The following is a 20,464-nucleotide window of genomic DNA, read 5'->3' on the forward strand; positions in this document are numbered from 1 at the left end:
TATATGTTAATGTGGTGAATTACAGTAATTGTTTAAGGGAATCTAAAGTCATTAAGTTTGTAAATGCAACCAAAGTTAATCACAGGTACTCATGAAATCAACTTAAAATTTACTAAATAGGGGTGCCTGGGTGGCTCAGGCAGTTAAGCGTCCTGCTCTTGATTTCAGTTCATGTTCATGAGATCGAGCCCCTATGAGTCTGCTTGGTCCTCTCTCTCTCTCTCTCTCTCCCTGCTCCTCCCCGACTGATACTTACTCTCTCTCTCTCTCTCTCAAAAATAAATTAATTAATTTTTAAAAAGTGCTGGATTTATAAATTTTAAAAGACAACGTATAAAGTTAAATTTAAAGGTCTGAAGAAATACTAGGTGTTTGATTTAGTAAACTAAAAAAATAGTATGAATTTTAAAGCCAAAGTTAACATAGAATTCTGTGTACAAAAATTACCCCGGGCACGATATGAGCACTCATGCACATCCTCTCTCACGTGTATGGCGCTGTCCGATGATGAAATGACAAATGTGATGTGGCATACAACGATACAAACCAATTTTTAACTTCCTCCCCAAGACACCCGACAAAGCAAAAAAGAAGAAAACGGCCCAGCGTCGGCGTTCCGCAGCTCCGAGACTGCGGGCTCCGGCACCCCCGTCCTCTGGCAGCTGCGGGACCCGCGGGCAGGCTGCTCTGCCTGCTCTCGGCTCCCGTTCCCACGTGCTCGACGGTGCAGCAATGGAAGGCCAGGGAACTACAGAATTCCTCAGCCTACAGTTCAACCTCCTGAAAGGCACATTACCTCATATTCCTCCAAGTTTACTTCTTCAGGTTTTATCATTTCAAGTTTGGCTTGAGCAACTTTCATTATGTTGTGACACCTTCAAATAAAAGAAATGTATTTGTAAGTCAAAAGCAAAATTCACAAAAAGTGAGAAGTGAAAAGTATGTGACACAAAACTAAACTACCCATCATACATGAAAATAAGATCTGCTGTCACTAAGCAATACTTTTTTTTGAAGTAGCAAACTCTCAAAACTTTAATTGAAAATGTTTTTTGGATTAATGTTGGATAGTTACAAGGTATATAATGAAGACAGCATCAATAATGTTACCTAAAATGTAGTATGTTATATTTATATATGGCTTTTAAATTACATATTGCATAAGTTAAAAAAATGAAATGTTTTTTTAAAATATAGATCTATTAAGCAAGCTCAGGAGACATTAAATCTTTTTCCCACTTCAAATGGCACTATTCATTCATTAAGAGAAAACAGGAATCTAAACTGTGCCTATCATTTCAGGTAATAGAGACATTCTTTCGCATTTTCTGATCAGAATCATTGTTAAAGAAATCTCCACAGAGTACGTTTAGTTATCATAAGCATCTTAACCTTTCAAGTATAAGACAAGTTAGGTTATCAAAATGAATTGAGGAATTTGTAGTCCTCGGGACAAATAACTACAAAAGAGTGAAAAGTGAATGTGATTACCCCATTAATATTTACCCCCAATACAACGGCATATATTCACTGGAACATGGTGTACCGACAGCTCAAATTACAATGGTCATAATCGATCATACTTCTGAGCTCTCTGTGGCTACATGTAAAATAAGTGATGCTCCTTTGACTACTAATAAGATATAATAAAATCCAACATTCAATGAGCACTTTATTGTCTATCAAATATTGTTCAAAACTATTTTATTATTTCATTTAATACTAAATTTCACAGCAGACACATGATGAAGCAGAAATTTAATCCTAAATGCTTTGTTTTATTCATTTTCTCATCTGCTATATATATTTTTAATTCAGTATTTTTGAGATATTCATGAAAGGATAGTCATTTATTTCAGAATTAAAATGGACTACAAACTCCAAGATAACATAAATGATTCTATAATCTACAATAAGTTCCTGGGGCACCTGCATGGCTCAGTGAATTAAGTATCCACCTCTTCATTTTGGCTCACGTCATGATCTCAGAGTTTGTGAGTTCAAGCCCTGCATCAGGCTCTATGCAAACAGTGTGGAGCCTGCTTGGGACCCTTTCACTCTCTCTTTCTCTCTGTCCCTCCCATACTCTCTCTCTCAAAATAAATAAATAAAGTTAAAAAAATAAAAATAACTTCTAATACTTTGATATTTACCTGAGACCAATATTTTTTAATGGCATTCATTCTAAATAAATTATATTTTAATTTTCTAACTTTAGCCAAAAATTATAGGAATTTCCAAGAGAAAACATTTTTGGGTACACCAAAATATAGTTGATCCTTGAACAACTTGGGTTTGAACTTCATGGGTTCACTTACAGAATTTTTGCACTAATGTGTATTTTTCTTAAGAGTTTAATAACATTTTCTTTTCTCTAGCTTACTTTATTGTAAGTGATACCTACAACATATAAAATACATGTTCACTACTGCTTTTGTTATCAGTAAGGCCTCCAGTCAAAGAGGAGGCTATTAGGAGTTAAGCTTTAGCAGACACAAATTTACACACTTTATGTGCAGATTTTCAACTGCACAGCAGGTCAATGCCCCTAATCTCCACATTGTTCAAGGGTGAACTGTAATTTAACCATTTTAAGGCTTTTGATGTCGGAGGACGTTTAATTATTTAATTTTTATATAAGGTTAAATATTTTTCACTAGTGACTCTCAAACGAGGGTAATTTTGCTTTTCAGGGGGTTACTTGGCAACATCTGGAGGCACTTTGAGTTGTCACCTCTTGAGGGCGGCGTTACCGACATTGAGCGCTGCTGACCATTCCACAAATTATCGGCTAGCTCCCCACAATAGAGAACTCTCTCACTCGAAATATGCACCGTGCAGTTCTTTATTTTCCTAAACTACGGTGTCTCCAAAGGGGCAGTGATTATATTTTACTCTTCTGTACATCTTTATGTTGCCTAACTCAGTAATTAAAATGTACTAAAACAATATAAATTATTTTTAGCTCCAGCTTTTAAAGGTGTTAGGACTATAGAGTCCAGAAATTACAAAATTAAGTGAAACCTAAGTTTTGTGCTGTATTTATTGAAATAGGTCTTTGTATATATATAAAATAAACATTTAAAAACTGCACTGAAAGCAATTTTATTAAAAAGACAATTTGACAATATGAGTTAGATATTTCACATTTTAATTTTTTTTAATTACCTTTCATCAAAACTCAAATTTCTATCTCCAAATTGTTCTAGCAATGTTTTTTCAATGATTTTCTTTGGTGCCTGATTCTGGATAAAATAGACCACCACGTGATGTAAACGGTAATCTGTTTCTGGTGGGGTATCTTCTTGGGCCAATTTAACCAATCTTGAATACTCCAACTTAATTGCCTAGAAAATGTAACAAAATGCCAATTTTGATTAATTATAATAATTAAAATCTTTCCATATTACAGCTCTAAATATTGTGTCAAATATGCTTTTCTTCCTTTAAAGTATTACAAACAAGTTAGCACATGATACATCTACAAATATTGTCCCGTATTCCACAGTTTAAAAGAATTTTCTAAAACTGACCATATATGCCCTCCTTTATCTTTTCACTGTATAAATAGTTTTTTGTTTTAATTCAGAGATGTATTAAACTGAACAATACACCTAAGCTTACTATGTGAATAACTGTGTAAAACTTATTGGAGTCTTGTCAGTTTATTCAGAGGCATCATAAAACTGAGATACTAAGGATCTCTTATCCAAAGAACCCAAATATAATGACAAAGCAAGCCCAGACATTATAGTTACCATAGAACAAATTCTTTGTTGCTTCAAAAATATTTGAATTTTATTAGTGTAATAATTAATGAATATTAATTAGGGTTACACATCAAATATTGCTGCATATAAGAAATGCATATGATTAAAAATAAAAATTTCACTACATTGGATTTTAGTCTAAATCCCATTAGCTCTATTAACCATAAGAATTTTGGGGCCACATGTAAAATATATTATAAAAAAATCCATTCTATTAGAAAATATTTTTTGAAAAATGCATATCTTTCTTAAGCAATTCTTGGCCATCCAGATACTACACTATATTTTACAAAAGGAAGAAAATATAACTGACAAACATTAAATAAAATATTCTAGTCATGCATTCTTATATTTCACTACAGGGAAGGCTAATAAAAAGTCTTCTCTATATGTTTAGTATTATAAACAATATTATTGCTTTATGGTGAAAATACATTGTGCTTTTTTTGGTTATACATACATGCTATGTTAAAGTCTTACTGCTGTGGTTAAAGAGAGTCATGGGAACTATATTTTGACATGTAAGATTATTAAGGCTCACTTCACTGTATACCTAATTAGCATACATAAGCTTTGCTTAGAACTCTAAAATCTTCCTATTTTCCAAATATGAAAAAAAGGGCACATATTCATTTAATAACCAAACTGTACTGATTTTGAGAATAAATGCAAAACAAAAACCATCAATAACTGTTCTTTCTTATGGTCCTCAGACAATGACTGTCATAAACTATCACAAGTTCTTTTGTACATTCAAACATTTGAGGTATCATGCTTTTGGTCAAAATTAGTATGACCAAAATACAATAAATCTGTATACTGAGTCTCTTAAAGTAATATTGTAGGTTTAAAGATAAGGAGTTATAACACTAAATGGTTATGTATTTTTTTTAACCTCTGTTCAAAACAGAGGCTGTATTTTTTGCATAAAGAGCAAAGATTTCTCCTAGTGAGGCGGAACATATATCCCCCTTTTATTTTAAGATTATATTTATCTCTTGATTTTATCCTATTTAAGATTCTCCCAATTATCACAAGTAATGCCAAAGTTACAATCTATTGATGTCGAAACCAGAAGAGTAGTAAGGCACATTTAAATTTCTATGTGTAATTTTTCAAACACACAAAAAACACTTTTTAACAGCACAAATTATTTTTTTAAATAATTACCAGTATTTTTGTTTATTTATGAACTGCCTTCTAAAAAGATTTTCTGATGTTTAAAATGTACTACAATCATATTTAATCCTTCAAATTTTCAACCAATGATCCATGCCAGTATAGTTAGCAGAGTTCTTCACATCATTGCAAGTAAAGTTAACATTGCTGAGTTGTTCAATTTGATTCTTACTCCTTCCTCGCAATACTGCCTAGAATGTTGTCCTTTCCATACTGTGGCTGCCTGTGCAGGCAATGAAGTCAATTACCACAGACACTGCCATGAAACCACCACACATACACAAAATGAAATGTAATACTGGTCATTAGGTGGTGGAACTGCTTTGCAAATAATTTTTAAAATTATGTGTCAATTAACATTGTCCTATGAATCAGGCCCAAAGTTACCTATATGGTCTTAATTCCTACGACTCTTGAACAAAGACTTGCCTCAACCTAGGTCAGGCTGGTCTCCCCACAGATGTACAGGTGCCCGTTTCTTAAGTTCTCTGCACATAGAATGTCTTTTCTTGTTTGTTCCCCATCTATCTACAGATAGATAGATAGTTAATAAGACTAGTTTTTGAAATCTTCAATTCCAAAGGTCCAAATAATTTTCACCTAGACTTTTTCTACCTTTCTAAGTCATTATTATAAAATCATATTCTAAATGTATAATTTAGAAACATTATTTTGATATAGCCATATACATACTCAGAAGATACCAAACATATAATACCTTCACAAGGCGGTAAGATATAAGGAAAAATCAGTTAGATTAAGATTCAAAAGCTAGGTATACTGCTTATTAATTGTGACCTAAAACAGGTCACAAAGTTCTCCAAGTCTTAATGCACTTATCTGTGAAATAAGATTAGGTGACTTTAGAGAGAGTATGTGTGTGTGCGCGCGCGCATGTGCACATGTGTGCGCACACACATACAGACTACAAAACTGACCATATACCAAAAAATAAAAAAATGGAAGAAAACCTACTTCAAATCCCAGGGGATTATAATCATATAGGCTATATTTTTTTTTTACCACAATGCAATACAAATAGGAATTAAAAATTAAGACAACTCCTAGGGCGCCTGGGGGCTCCATCCATTGCGCATCCTACTTCAGCTAAGGTGGTGATCTCACAGTTCGTGGGTTTGAGCCCAGCATTTGGCTCTGTGCTGACAGCCTGGAGCCTGCCTCAAATTCTGTGTCTCCCCCACTGTCTGCCCCTCTCTTGCTTGCACTGTCTCTTTCTCACTCTCAAAAATAAATAAAACATTAAAATAAATAAAAATAAGGATAACCCCAAACTAAACGCTAAGGAATTAAGAAGATAGTCTCAAATTATTCTTAGCCCAAAAGAATCAAAATTATATTAATAATTGGGATCATGAGATGTCAAAACCTATAGGAAAAGCCAGACTACTAGTCAAAGGAAAATTCCAACCTAGCCAGTAGAGAAAAAATAGATTTCAGGAAGCTGAGGAATGAGGGCGGGGAAACTAAAGATAGAAGAAATAAAATAATGTGGCAATTAGATAAGAAATAGTCAAAAGCTTTTCTTTCCAAAAAGCTAGATGAAAAACCAAAGTAGGGGAGAAAATTCAACACCAGATATAAAAAAGGCGACAATATTGGGGTGCCTGGATGGTTTAGTTGGTTGAGCATCTGACTTCGGTTCAGGTCATAATCTCCTGGTTTTTGAGTTTGAGTCCTGTGCTGACAGTGTCTCCCTCTCTCTCTGATCCTCCCCCACTTACTCTCTGTCTCTCTGTCTTTCAAAAATAAACATTAAAAAAATTTTTTAAAAGGTGACAATACCAAAAAATATGAAAAAAAGTTTTAAGATTCATTTAAAAAATAATACCAATAAGCTACACAATTTTGATTGAACAGATGATCATCTAGGAAAACAGAAATTACAGAACTGCTTTGAAAAAGTAGAAAACCTACCAAGTTCTTGAAGAGACTCAATAAAACTGAAGGAGAACTGAAATAGTTGCACAAGATCTGTGCTCAATAAAGGAATCAGGTTCACACTGTTTGAGAGCTATGATGTTTCATCATATTTCAAGAACCAAATGATTTCTCTATCTAAAGTACTCCAAAGCTCAAGAAAAGGGCAAAGTCTCATTGATTGCAAAAGGCCAACATTATATGAAAATAAACTACTGAAAAATATTTAAAAACTATAGAGCAATTTATCTATGAACACAGATGCCAACACCCATCCATTTTTGATAAACTGTACTATGGATCAAAAGAATATACAAAATCAGTGTTTACACTGGTTAAAAAAGAGGGGATGGCAAATGCTAAAATCTTTACATTCCAAGGATTAATTACAGAGAAATCTGTTTACATCTCCAATAGATGAATTAGAATATTTCTAAATTCTAATACCAACCAGTTTAGAAGAAACTCTCAACTATGAATTTAAGAAAATGTTTTTAATTTAAAAAGGGAAATCTACAAAACCCCCATAATACTACACATCACACTTGAAACAAAAGACTATAGAGACACTTCCATGAAAATCACAAAGTAGGCAAAGGCAAAGGAGCTTACTACCATTATTTTAGTATTTAACTATATTCTGAAAAGTTTGGTCAACAAAATAAAAATGGTAATGAAATAAAAAGTGTAATGAAAATTATCCCACTAATAAGATAATTGTTGGGAAAGAGTATACTGAAATAATTATAAGACTCAACTAAAATAATATTACTAGAAAACATGAGGAGTCCAATAAGGTAACTAGATACAATATAAATGATATTAATTAGCTCTCCCATTACCTACCATACCAATAACTTGATAAAGTAGGGGTAAGTGATTCAATTCATAAAAACATTTTTTATACATCTAGGAATAATTAAAGAAGAAAGGTATTTGACTATTGCTAAAGTAAAATTATAAAACCTTATTTACTAAATGACATAAGACCAAAAATGAAGAGGCATATCATGTTCCTTTTAGGGAAGACTAAAAATAGTAAAAAAAAAAAAAAAATTTATCCATCTCACCCTAAATTAAGGCATAAACATAATGCAAGTGTAATCAAATCCTGAAAGGATTTGGGGAGGGAGGTGGCAAGTGATTCTAAAAATCATAAAAAAACAACAAAAAAAAAGACTTGACAAACTTTTCATTAATGAAGGAACAAAAATGAGTGTTTTTCCAACAAAACATCAAAATATATTACAATGATCCATAATATACATAGGCATAGTGTTCAAAAAACAGAAAAATACATCGGCGGAATAGAGAGACCCAAACAGACCCAACTTATAAATGGGATTTAATACCCGATAAAGATGGTATTTCAAGTCAGTGTAAAAAAGATGCATTAGTCAAAACCTTCTGTTTTGGACTATTTGGAGGAACTTCTCTAAGAAGCCCTCTAGATACCAGCTCTGTTTTTCCATTATATGTTTTTCTACGTCACACTGCTCCTTCATCATATGATTATAATTCGAACTAGTGTTTGTTTTCCCACTAAAAGATAAGCTTCAGTAAGGCAGAAACTCGGTCCATCATTTCTCTAGCTACGTACATTAGATTTAAGACAGTACCTTGATATAAGGAGACAATACGTACTTCTTGAATATGCCCAACAACAGGATGGAAAAAAATGACAGTGCGGGCCATACACTGGGATACCAGGAGAACGAATCAACTACAACTGTATCCACTAACACAGCTAAAGCCCCAAACATGTTCGTAAGGAGAAGCAGCCAGACAAAAAAAGAACTGTAGTAAAAGATCCCAAGTGTAATCAGTAAGCTTAATTATGTTGATATAAGTGTGATAATGTCTGCTTTTGGGTAGTGGGAGAAAGTGGGAGTGATAGGAAGGAGAAACAAAAGTAGCTTCCGAAGAACTATAATGCCCCAGGCCGGACTGGCAGTTACACCTAAGTGCTCACTCTGGTAAAGCGCTGAGCTGCAGGCTCACGAGCTGTGCTTTTTGGCATGTTTTATGTTACAATAATAAATATATCTTTTGAGTAAACAAAGGGATAATAATAATAGGCATTTCAAAAATAAAAATAACCGATAAAATTATGTCAATTAGAAAAAACTGTTATGAAACAATGAAATAACTAGGAAGATAAAAGTTTCGTTAGTACAGAAGTGTTAGTATTTCATTAAAATCTTCAGGGCACTACAATAGGTACAGCTCCCCACCCCCCGAAAAAAGACACAAAAAATTTTAATGTCTTTCAAAGTAAATGGAAAAAGTATACAAACCCGATGAATATGACCCTCCCACCGCACCCAGTGTACATACACATATAAGGAACAAGTGCTTTGTGAATATTTTCCTTCTGGCTTTCATATTTTCTCATCACAGCAGTCTTGTACTGCACTTCTCTGAATTTCATTTTTACATGACAAAAACATCTTTCTTTAATTAAACCACTATATTTGGGGATTTTCTGTTAACAGTGGAAACTAGTCTTAACACAGTCAAATTGGGAAAAGAACCCAGATACGCATCTGTCCTCATTTTATTCTTCCAGCTCTGCCTGCCTATTAAGTCTCACATTCTGTGCCTGTGATTGATACAGGATCCATGAGAGACCGAGCTGGTGATGCTTCCTAGTTAAGAGGTTAAACCTTACCAAGTTGAGTTGCCCAGAGAGAAGTTTTACTCACCAAATTATATTTTATCAGGAAAAAGCAACATTTCATCATGTGGTTTTACCACTAGCAAACATATATGACATTTAAAAATTGATATTATCAAAACACATACTTAAGTCCTTACTTAGAACAAGGCACAGAGTTGAAAAACTTCTCATAGCCAAAAAGCTGATATAAAATAAACCAAATAAACATTTTTTGGTAATGTGACAGATGATGTATATATAGAGAGATAGAGATATATACACCTTTTTCCTCATAAGCATTAAAAAATTTTTTTAAATCTGCTATATCTAATTTAGGGGAAAAGTAAGATACTAGCAGCCATCATGTTAGTTACTGTGCTACATATATACTTTGTGAATACTGGCTGACTAATATTGATTAGAATCAACTGCCATGAAAACAGAACAGATAATGTGGTAGATATATTGTCTTCACTTTAATACTCACCATATAAAAAAAAAGAAGGCCCACAATATATTTGAGTTATATGAGTTACAAAATAATGTTAATAGGATTTAAAAGTGGAAAAAAAATGTTCCCTACATATGCATGTTTGTATAAACAAAAGGGAGAAATCAGAAAAGTTCCACAGTGATAACAGTGGTTACCCAGGGCAGTGGCAGAGACTGACATTATTAGTTTTATTTTGGACACCTGTATATTACTGAATAGACTGCACTGTGTACATATTACTTTTGTTATTTACATGACAAATTTTCTAAAATTATATAGTATCAGTAGAATTTTGCAAAAGCTAATCATTTTACCTACACCAAAAATATACATTATTTATGAATTGATTAATGTTTACATAAGATTATACACACACATATACATCCCTCAATTACAGATAGGTGAAAATAAATATACATGGATATAAACTTGAGAGATTTACTGCTGTCTTAAAATCAGAGGGTAAACCGAAAAAGAAAACTATGTGAAATATATAAAATATATAAAGGACAAGATGCAAAAGGCATCCCCAGGGCACTGGTGAATAAAGATCCCAAGATACCGGTTATATACTGGGGGTAAAGGAAAATCAGTGCAGTCACTGAGCAGTTTATAAAGCTTGGAAACAGACTTCTAAAACAGACGTCTTCTATTAAGCCTATTATTTATAAGCTTATTCCACAATAAACTTCCCCTAGAAGTTAAAAGTGACAACGGAATACAAGGAGATTTAGACAACCGGTGGAGAGTTTAGAAGTACATCAATAACACATATGGAAAACTAAGCAAAACAAAAACAACTCCAAGGAAAATAAAAGCTTAAGGGGAAAAAAATGTAAAAGTAATAATGTTTATGAGTCCACCCAATCCTCCGTAGCATACACAGAAATAATAATAAAAACTGAGAGTTCTGATTTAATCAAAATGACAAAAATTTTACATGCGTGTGTGCGTGTGCATGCGTGTGTGGAGGGCTCACTGTTCATATCCTACAGTGAGGAATCCAATAGGAAATGTGTCAACTAAGAATCACAGAAATACAAGCATTGTGTGTTTACTTAAGACATGGAATTCATGCCAGAAGTAATAGATAAATAAACAACTGGAAGCTGTTACTCCTTACATGGCAGGAGTCAGGGTGCAATGTGACTGTTGTTTTAGTGTGTATAATCACCTGGCTCTTTAAAACATATGCAGGTATTAATCTAAAAGGAGTAAAATTTACAGTTCAGCACATAAAGATACCTATCCAACGTGACCAAAAAATGACAATGCTACTGTAAATGACAGATAATTTTCCCAAGAGGAATAGATAAAAACTTTGGAAAAGATATATTCAGGGCATTTTAAGAAAAGAAAATATGGAAATACCTGAAAAATAAAGGTGAATTTTTAAACATAAAGTTTTGGGTCTTCCCCTCCCACCCCACCCCCTTCCCCTGCTAAGCAGCAGTTTTCATCCTTTCTCATAGATCTTAATAGGGTGATCAACTCATCCGGGGACCAGTCTGTAATTTAGTAATTATAATACCCTCCTTCAGAAAACTCCTTAGTCCTGGGCGCACCAAGATGGCGGGTCGCTCTGCTGTGTTTACTGATATAAAGCTACGATACACAAGGCCTTTTTTTGTACTACAGAATGAGAGAAATAGTGAAAATAAGCAGCGTTTTGGAGACTGAGTAGATATGGGTAGAAAAATAAGAGAAAATCTTAGATTCTTAAGGTCAAAAAAGGGAGCATACAGCTCCTTGTAGCAAACTATACCTCCATAAAGTTGTTCTGTTATTTTTTGGAAAAAACACTAAAAATGGGGCAAAAGGTGAATAAAGTTGAAATCTTTGGTAAACCAAAATAAAATGACAAAACATACAGTGTTTTCATTTTTCAAAAACATAAAACCAATAATACTGTAATCAAAACACCATAAAGATCTGGTATTAGAGAAGGAAAAAAAGATGTGGCATGGAATAATGTGACTGCTTGGTGGTTTCACATGTTTTGAAATGACCAGGATGTCAAAAATTAGTCCTGGAGAAAACATAAGTGAATAAGAAACAAAAATAAATGAACAAATCATTTTTGAAACAACCAAATGAAGAAAGCAATTTAATATCAAATGGTAGTAAAGTTTAAGAAAAAAAAATATTGGCATACTAACTAATAGTATTATGATAGGGAAAAGAAGATAAAATAGGCAGAGAGGGGAAGGTTAGACCTGAGATCCCTGGCTAGGGGAAAACACATATTTTGGAACCATGCTGGGAGCATCTGACCACAGCTCAGTGCCTCAGGCTTATGTAAGGTTCCTCTTAGGAATGTAACAGACACCACCTACTCCCCTGCCCCTCAGGTTTCCCTCAGGAATTTGCCAATCAAAATACCTAACTGAAAAAACCATAAAACTTATGTTACATGAGAGACAGTTGGCCCAAAGTCTGATTCTTCACACAACAGAGTTGAGCCAATGGACAATCCAGTACCTAGAGTTACTGATAATAAGCAATAAGGGTATCAATAAATATCCAATAAGGGTAGAGCCTGAGAAGGAACCAGGGGGAAGGACCAAACTTTATAAAACAAAGATCCTTGCCTACAGTCCTGGGCACTGACCTTTGAATGCCCCCTCTCTGAAATGAGAGTTTTCATACTATTTTTACTGTTATGCTCTAATAAACTTCACCTGCTGCTCATTTTATTCTGTGTCTACCTCTTCATTCTTCGAAGCAGGGAGACAGAAAACCCAGGTGATGAGGTAAATAATCCTGCAACAGTATTACCAATGAGAAAAAAAAGAAACAATACCAGAAGCAGTTACTCAGTTCCTATTTTTGCTTAATTCCTTTTATTCTCTTAAAATAAAAACACAACGGAAATTTCTGCTAATGAACCAGAGGTGCATTATTAGCGTAACTCAGGTAAAATGCCTTTTCTGTTGTTGTCGTTAAATTATCTGGGTTACCAGAAACAAACAACAGAAAGTATCAGTCCCACATTCACGTATAAAAGAAGCCCTCAGATCATCAGGTAGCTAAGGTAGGAAAGGAGAAATTATATAGGAAACCAAACTTTATTCAAGAAAATAAAATATTTTAAGAAGTTAATTTAAAAAATAGAAAATAATAAATGAAAATGTTAATTGTACCTTAAAGAACCCTGCTTCAGGGCCACACCTGTCATATACATTCCTGGATTTACCTATCGCCATGATAATACCTTGCATGTTCGGAGTCATCATGATCTGCCACAAGGAATTTAAAGTAAGAGTTTTTGAATGGTTAACATAAAAATAAAAAAAATAAGAAATGAGTTTCTTTACATGCAAATTAAAAGTCCTTTGTTTTTCACTATTTATAAATCAACTGCTGCATATTTTAGAGCACATATGATCCAGTATGCACGTAAGTATCTTTCAAAAGCATCCATACAGGGCCACAGCTAGCTCCACGGGGGGCCTCTGTGCGGTCTGCAGTTGGCACAGAGGCCCCCTCTCTACACTTTAGAATTTTAAAAAGGCACCTCCTCTTGACAAATGTAAAAAACGTGCTGCTCTCTGAGAACCACTTAGAACAAGCAACACGCTTTTTATTTTAAAAAGTGTTTCTTCTTCAAGGTTTGAGGAGCTCAACATGAGCTCAATTTCACTTGCACTCCTGCCTGTCGGCTGGACACCCCTGAATAATTCTACAACCTACAGGTCAATAAGCTGCAGCCCTGCATCCACATGACTTTAAGTTCCGAGGTACATGCACTGTTAAACTGTCACTCCAATCAATTATAAAAACAAAACAAAATGCATCTCTGCCAATAGCATAAGCATTTGCACAAAAGGTGTGTTAAATGATTAATCACAATGCTAGTGTTTTAAAATACCAGAAGGCTCACTCTAAAATAAGCACTGAGGTGCTTGATCAATAAATTAACATTTGTATTAAAAACATGCCAGTTTCCATAACTTTCAAGCACCAATATGGTAATAAAATAGTTAACTGGAACAGCATACTATTAAGTAGTAAATACTTAAGTGTTTTTATAGTAGCTTCTCATTCTTAGCTGCTTACAGTTTAAAATACCTGCAAAATGAAACAACTCAAGGCACTCTAATATGAGGGTATCATATTAGAGCAATAAAGAAGATGGCATCCCATAACCTTGATTCACTGAAACTATCACCCATAGTTTGATAATACACTCTGAGTCACAATATACCTAACATCTGCTTCAGAAAATCCTTCTGTCCAGTTCCTATCTTACAAACCAGCTTCTCATTCTCCTCATTGCTCATGTTTTCTTACATTGGCACAGAAATATTAATGTCTTTGTGACGTTTCTGATTTTGGTGATTAATTCTTACATAATAGCTTAATTGTAACTTTGGAGTAAGTTGAAGAAAAGTTACTTGGAAAAAAACTATTTAATATATATTAAATTCATCCATGCCAGTAAAAACTAACAAATGACAGAATTCAAGGTCTTCCCTGTGTTACTGTTCAGAAACAGCTTCACTGGCCGTTCGCTAAATATAAAAAAGATCAAATGGAAGAGGTTTAAGAAAATGGGAAAAGGAGGGATCCAATGGGGTAAGAAAAACAGCACATTATCATCTGGATTCTCAAGAACCATATCATAGGAAGCAAAACTGCCTCTTTATAATGTTAGGAAACTAAGTAGATGAGAAAGAACTAAGAGTGCAGAGATAAAATGGAGTTGCCACAGTGTATAAGGCACTGGTAGGCATTCAGAAATGATGAATCACTTGATTCACATTCATATGGAGGTAGCAGAAGCAAGAATATCCATGATCTATTTTCAATCATGCTGGAGGATCTTCTGACAGGAAATGGTGGGCAAAGTATTAGAATACATAATTCAAGTAAAAGAGGAAAAAAACTATTTTTAACTGTTCAAGTTTTTGCTACAGTGAAACAAACTTACTGAAAGCTATCAATCTGAGAATAAATTGATCATATGTCTACATAAAGAATTAATTTGAGAAACATAAAATTATTCTTTCAACAAATTCCGTAAGCTTTCTACTTAAACTTTCATTTGAAATTCAAAGTTGTTAGCGGTTGGTAAGGTAATTTCCGATCACGGGTGGGTAAGCAGTATGTTATGTGGCAATAGACATAAGGGTGAAGGTACATGCATGCCCCAAATATGTGGATTAAATAGCCAAACACAAGTAAGAATAGTGCAGAGATCTATGATAAAGGTACCTCGTCATCATAACCCCCCTCCTTTGACTCAATCATGAATTTCCCTACATGAGGAATCGCGACCTCTACAACTTGCTGGTTAGAAGGTGGTTGGCTTGTGGTATTTTCGGGTTTCTGCAGAAAAAAATTATTAGTATGAAGATTAGAAAAGAGAACAATGGACATACCAAGTGTAAAGGGCAGAGATTCATGAGTCTTTTAAAAACACCTGCGTTTGCTGGTATGAAATGACTACCTAACACTAACATTAGAAGTGAATGCATTAATCAAGTAATAACGTAAGAGCTATAGCTTTCCTTTTACATTTCAACCACTAATTTTTCTTTTTTTTTCCACAAAGCATTTCCACATGGATACCAAATCCTTAAAAATAATAAATACTGTAGTTGTAGCTCCTACTGCTATCTGTAAGTTGTAACTGAAGCTTTTTTTTATTCTAATAATTCCATAAATCCTTTTCTGATAACTTCTTCAAAATAAGACATGACCTCCTTGAACTCAAGAGAATTTATAAATTTTATTTCTTATGGCTCTACCTTTCTAATAAGTAATTGTATATCCAATATCTATACTCTACTGTGTTAAACTCACTCTGTACTGCTATGAAAGTCCTATGCAATGTATTTATATAGAAGTGTCTCATGAATTCCTGCTTCTTGAAAAATCTACTGAAAAAAAGCTGCTCACATTACTTTTTAACAACCCAATCAAATTTCTTTCTTTTTATTGTTTACTTTGGTAGCAAATTCTATGAATTTCCCTAATCCACACTAATTGAGTAGAAGCCAGAGTGAAATCCAGAAAAGGACACTCAAAGGTCCTAATATCTTCATTCAAAATACTATCTGGGGGCGCCTGGGTAGCTCAGTAGGTTAGGTGTCCAACTCTTGATATCGGCTCAGGTCATGATCTTGGGAGGGAGGTCAGGCTTCCCACTGAGTGTAGAGACTGCTTAAAATTCTCTCTCTTCCTCTCTCTTTCCCCTTCTCATGCTTGCTTTCTCAAAACAAAAATCCCTCAAACAAATAGACCCCCAAAATACTGTCCAGATTTCACAAAGAACTTCTGAATAAATTTATAATTAGCATATTTTCACTATTTATCATATAAGCAAACTTCACAAGTACTTAAGGTGCTCAAAAGCAGCTTTCTTAGGTAATTTCAATTTGTAGCTTTACTCTTCTGAAGCAAAGGTAAACTTTAGTTTTGACATAAACAAAAAATTTCAATGAAAGGAATGAAAGGGGTTGTACTTCCTTTTGAAGGAGTTTATGTCGATTTGAAATATAAGTAAATTTTATTTTTTCATTTTTTGTTTTTTTTACATTTATTTATTTATCAGAGATAGAAAGAGAAAGAGTGAAGGGAGAGGCAGAGAAAGAATGCGACACAGAATTTGAAGCAGGCTCCAGACTCTGAGGTGTCAGCACAGAGCCTGATGCGGAGCTCAAACTCACAAACTGTGAGATCATGACCTGAGCCCAAGTCGGATGCTTAACCAACGGAGCCACCCAGGTGCCCCTAAGTAAATTTTAGAGATGAGAACATTTTCTGATTTTCCAGAAGTACAGACGCAAAAGGAGTTTAAACGATAAAACAAAAACTAATGGCCAAGACTGACATTGTTCCTTTTTAAAGAAATGCTATTTTTAAACATATTTAGAAAAGGTTTCCTTATTTTGAGTTCTCAACTTTTCAAGAGGAAATAACCAACCTGCATAGTTGTTGTGATCACAAGAGATAATATTCAGCTAATGCAATACCTGATAACACAATAGTGGTTCTATAATGACAAGTATTACCAATATTATAACACTATTATATTACTTTAAAGTACTGATCTTTGAATAGAATAACCCAATATTACTATCATACGTACACAGAGAGATATACTTATTAGCCCATGACATTTAATTAAGGATTTTTAATCCTTCTAACATATGAAAGAAGAATAATTGTGCTAGGCCTCTAGTCATAAGAGTGAAATCTAAGCAGGTAAATTAGGAGATCTGTCCAGACATCGTGGTGAAAAATTTCTCACAATCAAACCAATCTAAAACAATACTACTTTAAGAAGAAAGAATATAAATGTAAGGCAAGTAGCTACTGGTAATCGTGTTACTTAGAATACTGATCCTTATAAAATAACATAGTGCCTTTGGAGAAAAAACGTTGCACTTAGGAAAAAATAATGTTTTATAAATCTTTTCAGTTAACACACAAGAGTTTCAACAACATTATAGTGACAAGTTATAAGGGTGCAAGGTAAAAAACAGAAGAAGCTTTGGGTGAATATAATAATTCTTTTGTATCATTCATCAAGTCTAGGCATCCTAAAATACCATAAGATTTTTCCAGATAAAGAATATGAGGGTTCATTAAAGTAAAGTACATGTGTATTTATCTTTTTCTATTATGGTCAGGCCCCCTATAGAATAACAAAGGCTAAACTTGAAAAAAAGTTAATACGTTCTTCAGTTAATAGAAGTTCCAAAAATAATTAAAATAAAAAGATTTTTATTAGTTGCCTGAAATTCATTAAGTGGATTTTTTTAAAAAGTGATTTCTCATGAAAGGGCTATTAGGAAGCTAAATAACTACAATCTCCTTGATGCCCTTAATAGGCTCCTATCTTTTAACCTAATAATTCAACTATGGGGAATGTATTCTAAAGAAATAAACTGAAATACAGAAGAAGTTTTTTTTGTAACAGTCTATTTATAATAATGCAAAAGTAGAAACAAATATACAATGGGGGAATGGGTGTGTAAATAAGAATTTAATCACTCAATGGAATAACACTAAACCATTAAATGTTTTTTTACAAAGTTTTTAACATGGAGAAATGGTTATGTTACAATGTTAAATGATTAAAAGAAGACAAGGCAAGATACAACAAAATCTTATATGCAGTAGTACCTCAGCCAAAATAATAAATCCCAAACCTATACAAAAAAATTAGAATGAAAAAGAACATACCAATGTTTAACAGTGATTAGAGCTTTGAATAGTGGGAATATACAGATTTTTTTTCTTGAAGTATACTTTTCTATATTTTTAAATTTCCTAAAATATTCCACTTAAAGTGAAAGTCATTCTTATAAAAAGTAAGCTGTGTAAACATTTACAGAGCATCTCTCTCTGGTTTCTAGGACTATACTTTCCAGGGAATTCTTAGAAACTAAGGTTTGAACTTAATCTACTGTATATTTGTGAAATGGTTAGTATTTATGTGACAAAAAGAAACTAACAGCTGCTTAGTACTTACTCTACATGCTAGGAACTCTCAAAAAAATCATCTTAACTAATCCCACAATTTCCATTTTATGTAAAAGCAAACAGGTTTAGAAAAATTAAGCCCCTCATTTAAGTTTGCATAGTTAAGAAATAAAACCAATATTCAAAAACCCAGGACTATTTAATCCCAAAGTCTAAACACTCTTTTCACCTATGTAATTTAGTGTAAGTTATGTATACCTTTGAATGAGAAAAACCAGTACGTGTTTACTTGATTCAAAGCAACTAATCATGAGACCAAGAGCAAAATCCTTCAGATAGCCATGATTAATTAACATACTCTTAACAATAGTGCAGGATTTATACAAACTACCAGGGCCGACTGCTGATGCTATTCCAGAAGATGAGCCCAATGGAAAAATATTTCCACTAGCTCTCTAGCATACTGTCTTAGTGCTATCCTCCTTTCTCAAGTCGAGGTGACACAGTAGGTTGTAGGCTTACAAGATGATATCCGTATTAGTAATTTAAGCATTCAAAATTTAAGTGCTGGTTTCTGCAAATTTATGTTGCACATGATTAGCCAAATTAAAGAAAATGTTTCTATATTAAGCTAAATTAATACTTTTGGCTTTTTGATTACAGTTAAAAGGAGGGTATTTATTAATTATAATGTGGCTTTAACAACTAAAATTTCTAATTAGCAAAGGGCCAAACATATTATATTGTTATATCAGGCAAAATATTTCTCCCTTATATCTACTTCTCTACCCTTTCTACCTCCCTACATTTTCCTCTTCTACCAGGCCCCAAGAAGTTAGACATCCCAGATCCATTACAAGAAGCATTTTCCAGGAGTGCTTTAGAGTTAGCAGGGGTCCACACGCTCATCTAGAGTCTCCAGGTCATTTGCAAAATTTGGAATATTTTAAAAAATCTAGGTTAATACATTTTATGGTAAAATAATATATAATAAAAATTTTTCAAACAGGGAGTGAAATAAAAAAGTAATTTGATTATTTCATTCAACAAAACATAATTAACAGAATGCTTTATCAGTTGAACATTTTGTTTAATCAAGGTCCTATCATATTAAAGACCTCATTGTAATTAGCAGGTTATTGCCGAGATTAAGTTCACTAAAGTAGAAAACTGTGTGTTGAAAAATCATATGCCCTGTTCCCTTCAGTTCTCTCAGAGGGTAACCTTCAAATACTAAAATTAGCTGCCATGAAACCTGGATTATAGCTGCTTGTGCTCACTTATAAAAAAAAATAAGTAACAGGGCGCCTGGATGGTTCAGTCGGGTGAGCGTCCGACTTCAGCTCGGGTCATGATCTCACAGCTTGTGAGTTAAAGCCCCGTGTCAGGCTCTGTGCTGACAGCTCAGAGCCTGGAGCCTCCTTCTGATTCTGTGACTCCCTCTCTCTGCCCTTCTCCCACTTCCGATCTCTCTCTCAAAAATAAATAAAAAAACATTAAAAAATTTAAAAAAAATAAGTAACTCCCACAACTGAACGTTTTTGTAGTACAAAATTCTTGAATTAACATCTCTCGGGATGTCATATTTACTGAAAACACAGTTATAATACCAGTGTAGTCAATTTGTTGCTATAAAAAGACATACTTGAGAGCTACAATACAGGGATTATAATGACAATTTTGTATAAGACACTACTGAAATGTGCATAAACCACTTTGCAAGATCACATTTATCCTGCTAATAATACTCTAACCTAGAATATCTAGTACTTTACTATCAAACATATTGCATGAAAGAATGAAAATTATTACCTTATATTCCCAACTATTTCAGTGTATGAAGACCAAAGACGGAGGAAGGGGTGAGGGAAAAAAAAGAAATAATGCTAAATTTTATACTTCCCTTGTTAAGTTCCAAATCAAATGATCAACTTAGTCTATGATTATGATTTTTCATAATTCTCTAAAAGGAAGACAGAAATTTAGTTT

The 20,464-nt window shown here is 33.6% G+C and overlaps 1 protein-coding gene across 8 annotated transcripts in view; it reads right to left on the minus strand.

Annotated features, from left to right (window-relative positions):
• The window catches only part of USP25 (ubiquitin specific peptidase 25), a 140,796-nt gene that overhangs the window by 12,132 nt on the left and 108,200 nt on the right, over positions 1-20,464 (minus strand). For 4 of the 8 annotated variants that reach the window (XM_029939122.1, XM_029939121.1, XM_029939127.1 and 1 more), the window contains 4 exons: positions 15,257-15,370; positions 13,183-13,278; positions 3,169-3,347; positions 797-875 (listed from right to left, as the gene is read on the minus strand). In XM_029939122.1, coding sequence (XP_029794982.1) covers positions 797-875; positions 3,169-3,347; positions 13,183-13,278; positions 15,257-15,370 — 468 coding nt within the window. Of the gene's footprint in view, positions 1-796; positions 876-3,168; positions 3,348-3,847; positions 5,478-13,182; positions 13,279-15,256; positions 15,371-20,464 lie in introns of those variants that run through there. The other 4 variants (XM_029939125.1, XM_029939124.1, XM_029939123.1 and 1 more) reach the window with 3 other exon arrangements.

Source organism: Suricata suricatta, chromosome 5, assembly GCF_006229205.1.
Source record: "Suricata suricatta isolate VVHF042 chromosome 5, meerkat_22Aug2017_6uvM2_HiC, whole genome shotgun sequence".
In the NCBI taxonomy this organism is placed as follows: domain Eukaryota; kingdom Metazoa; phylum Chordata; class Mammalia; order Carnivora; family Herpestidae; genus Suricata; species Suricata suricatta.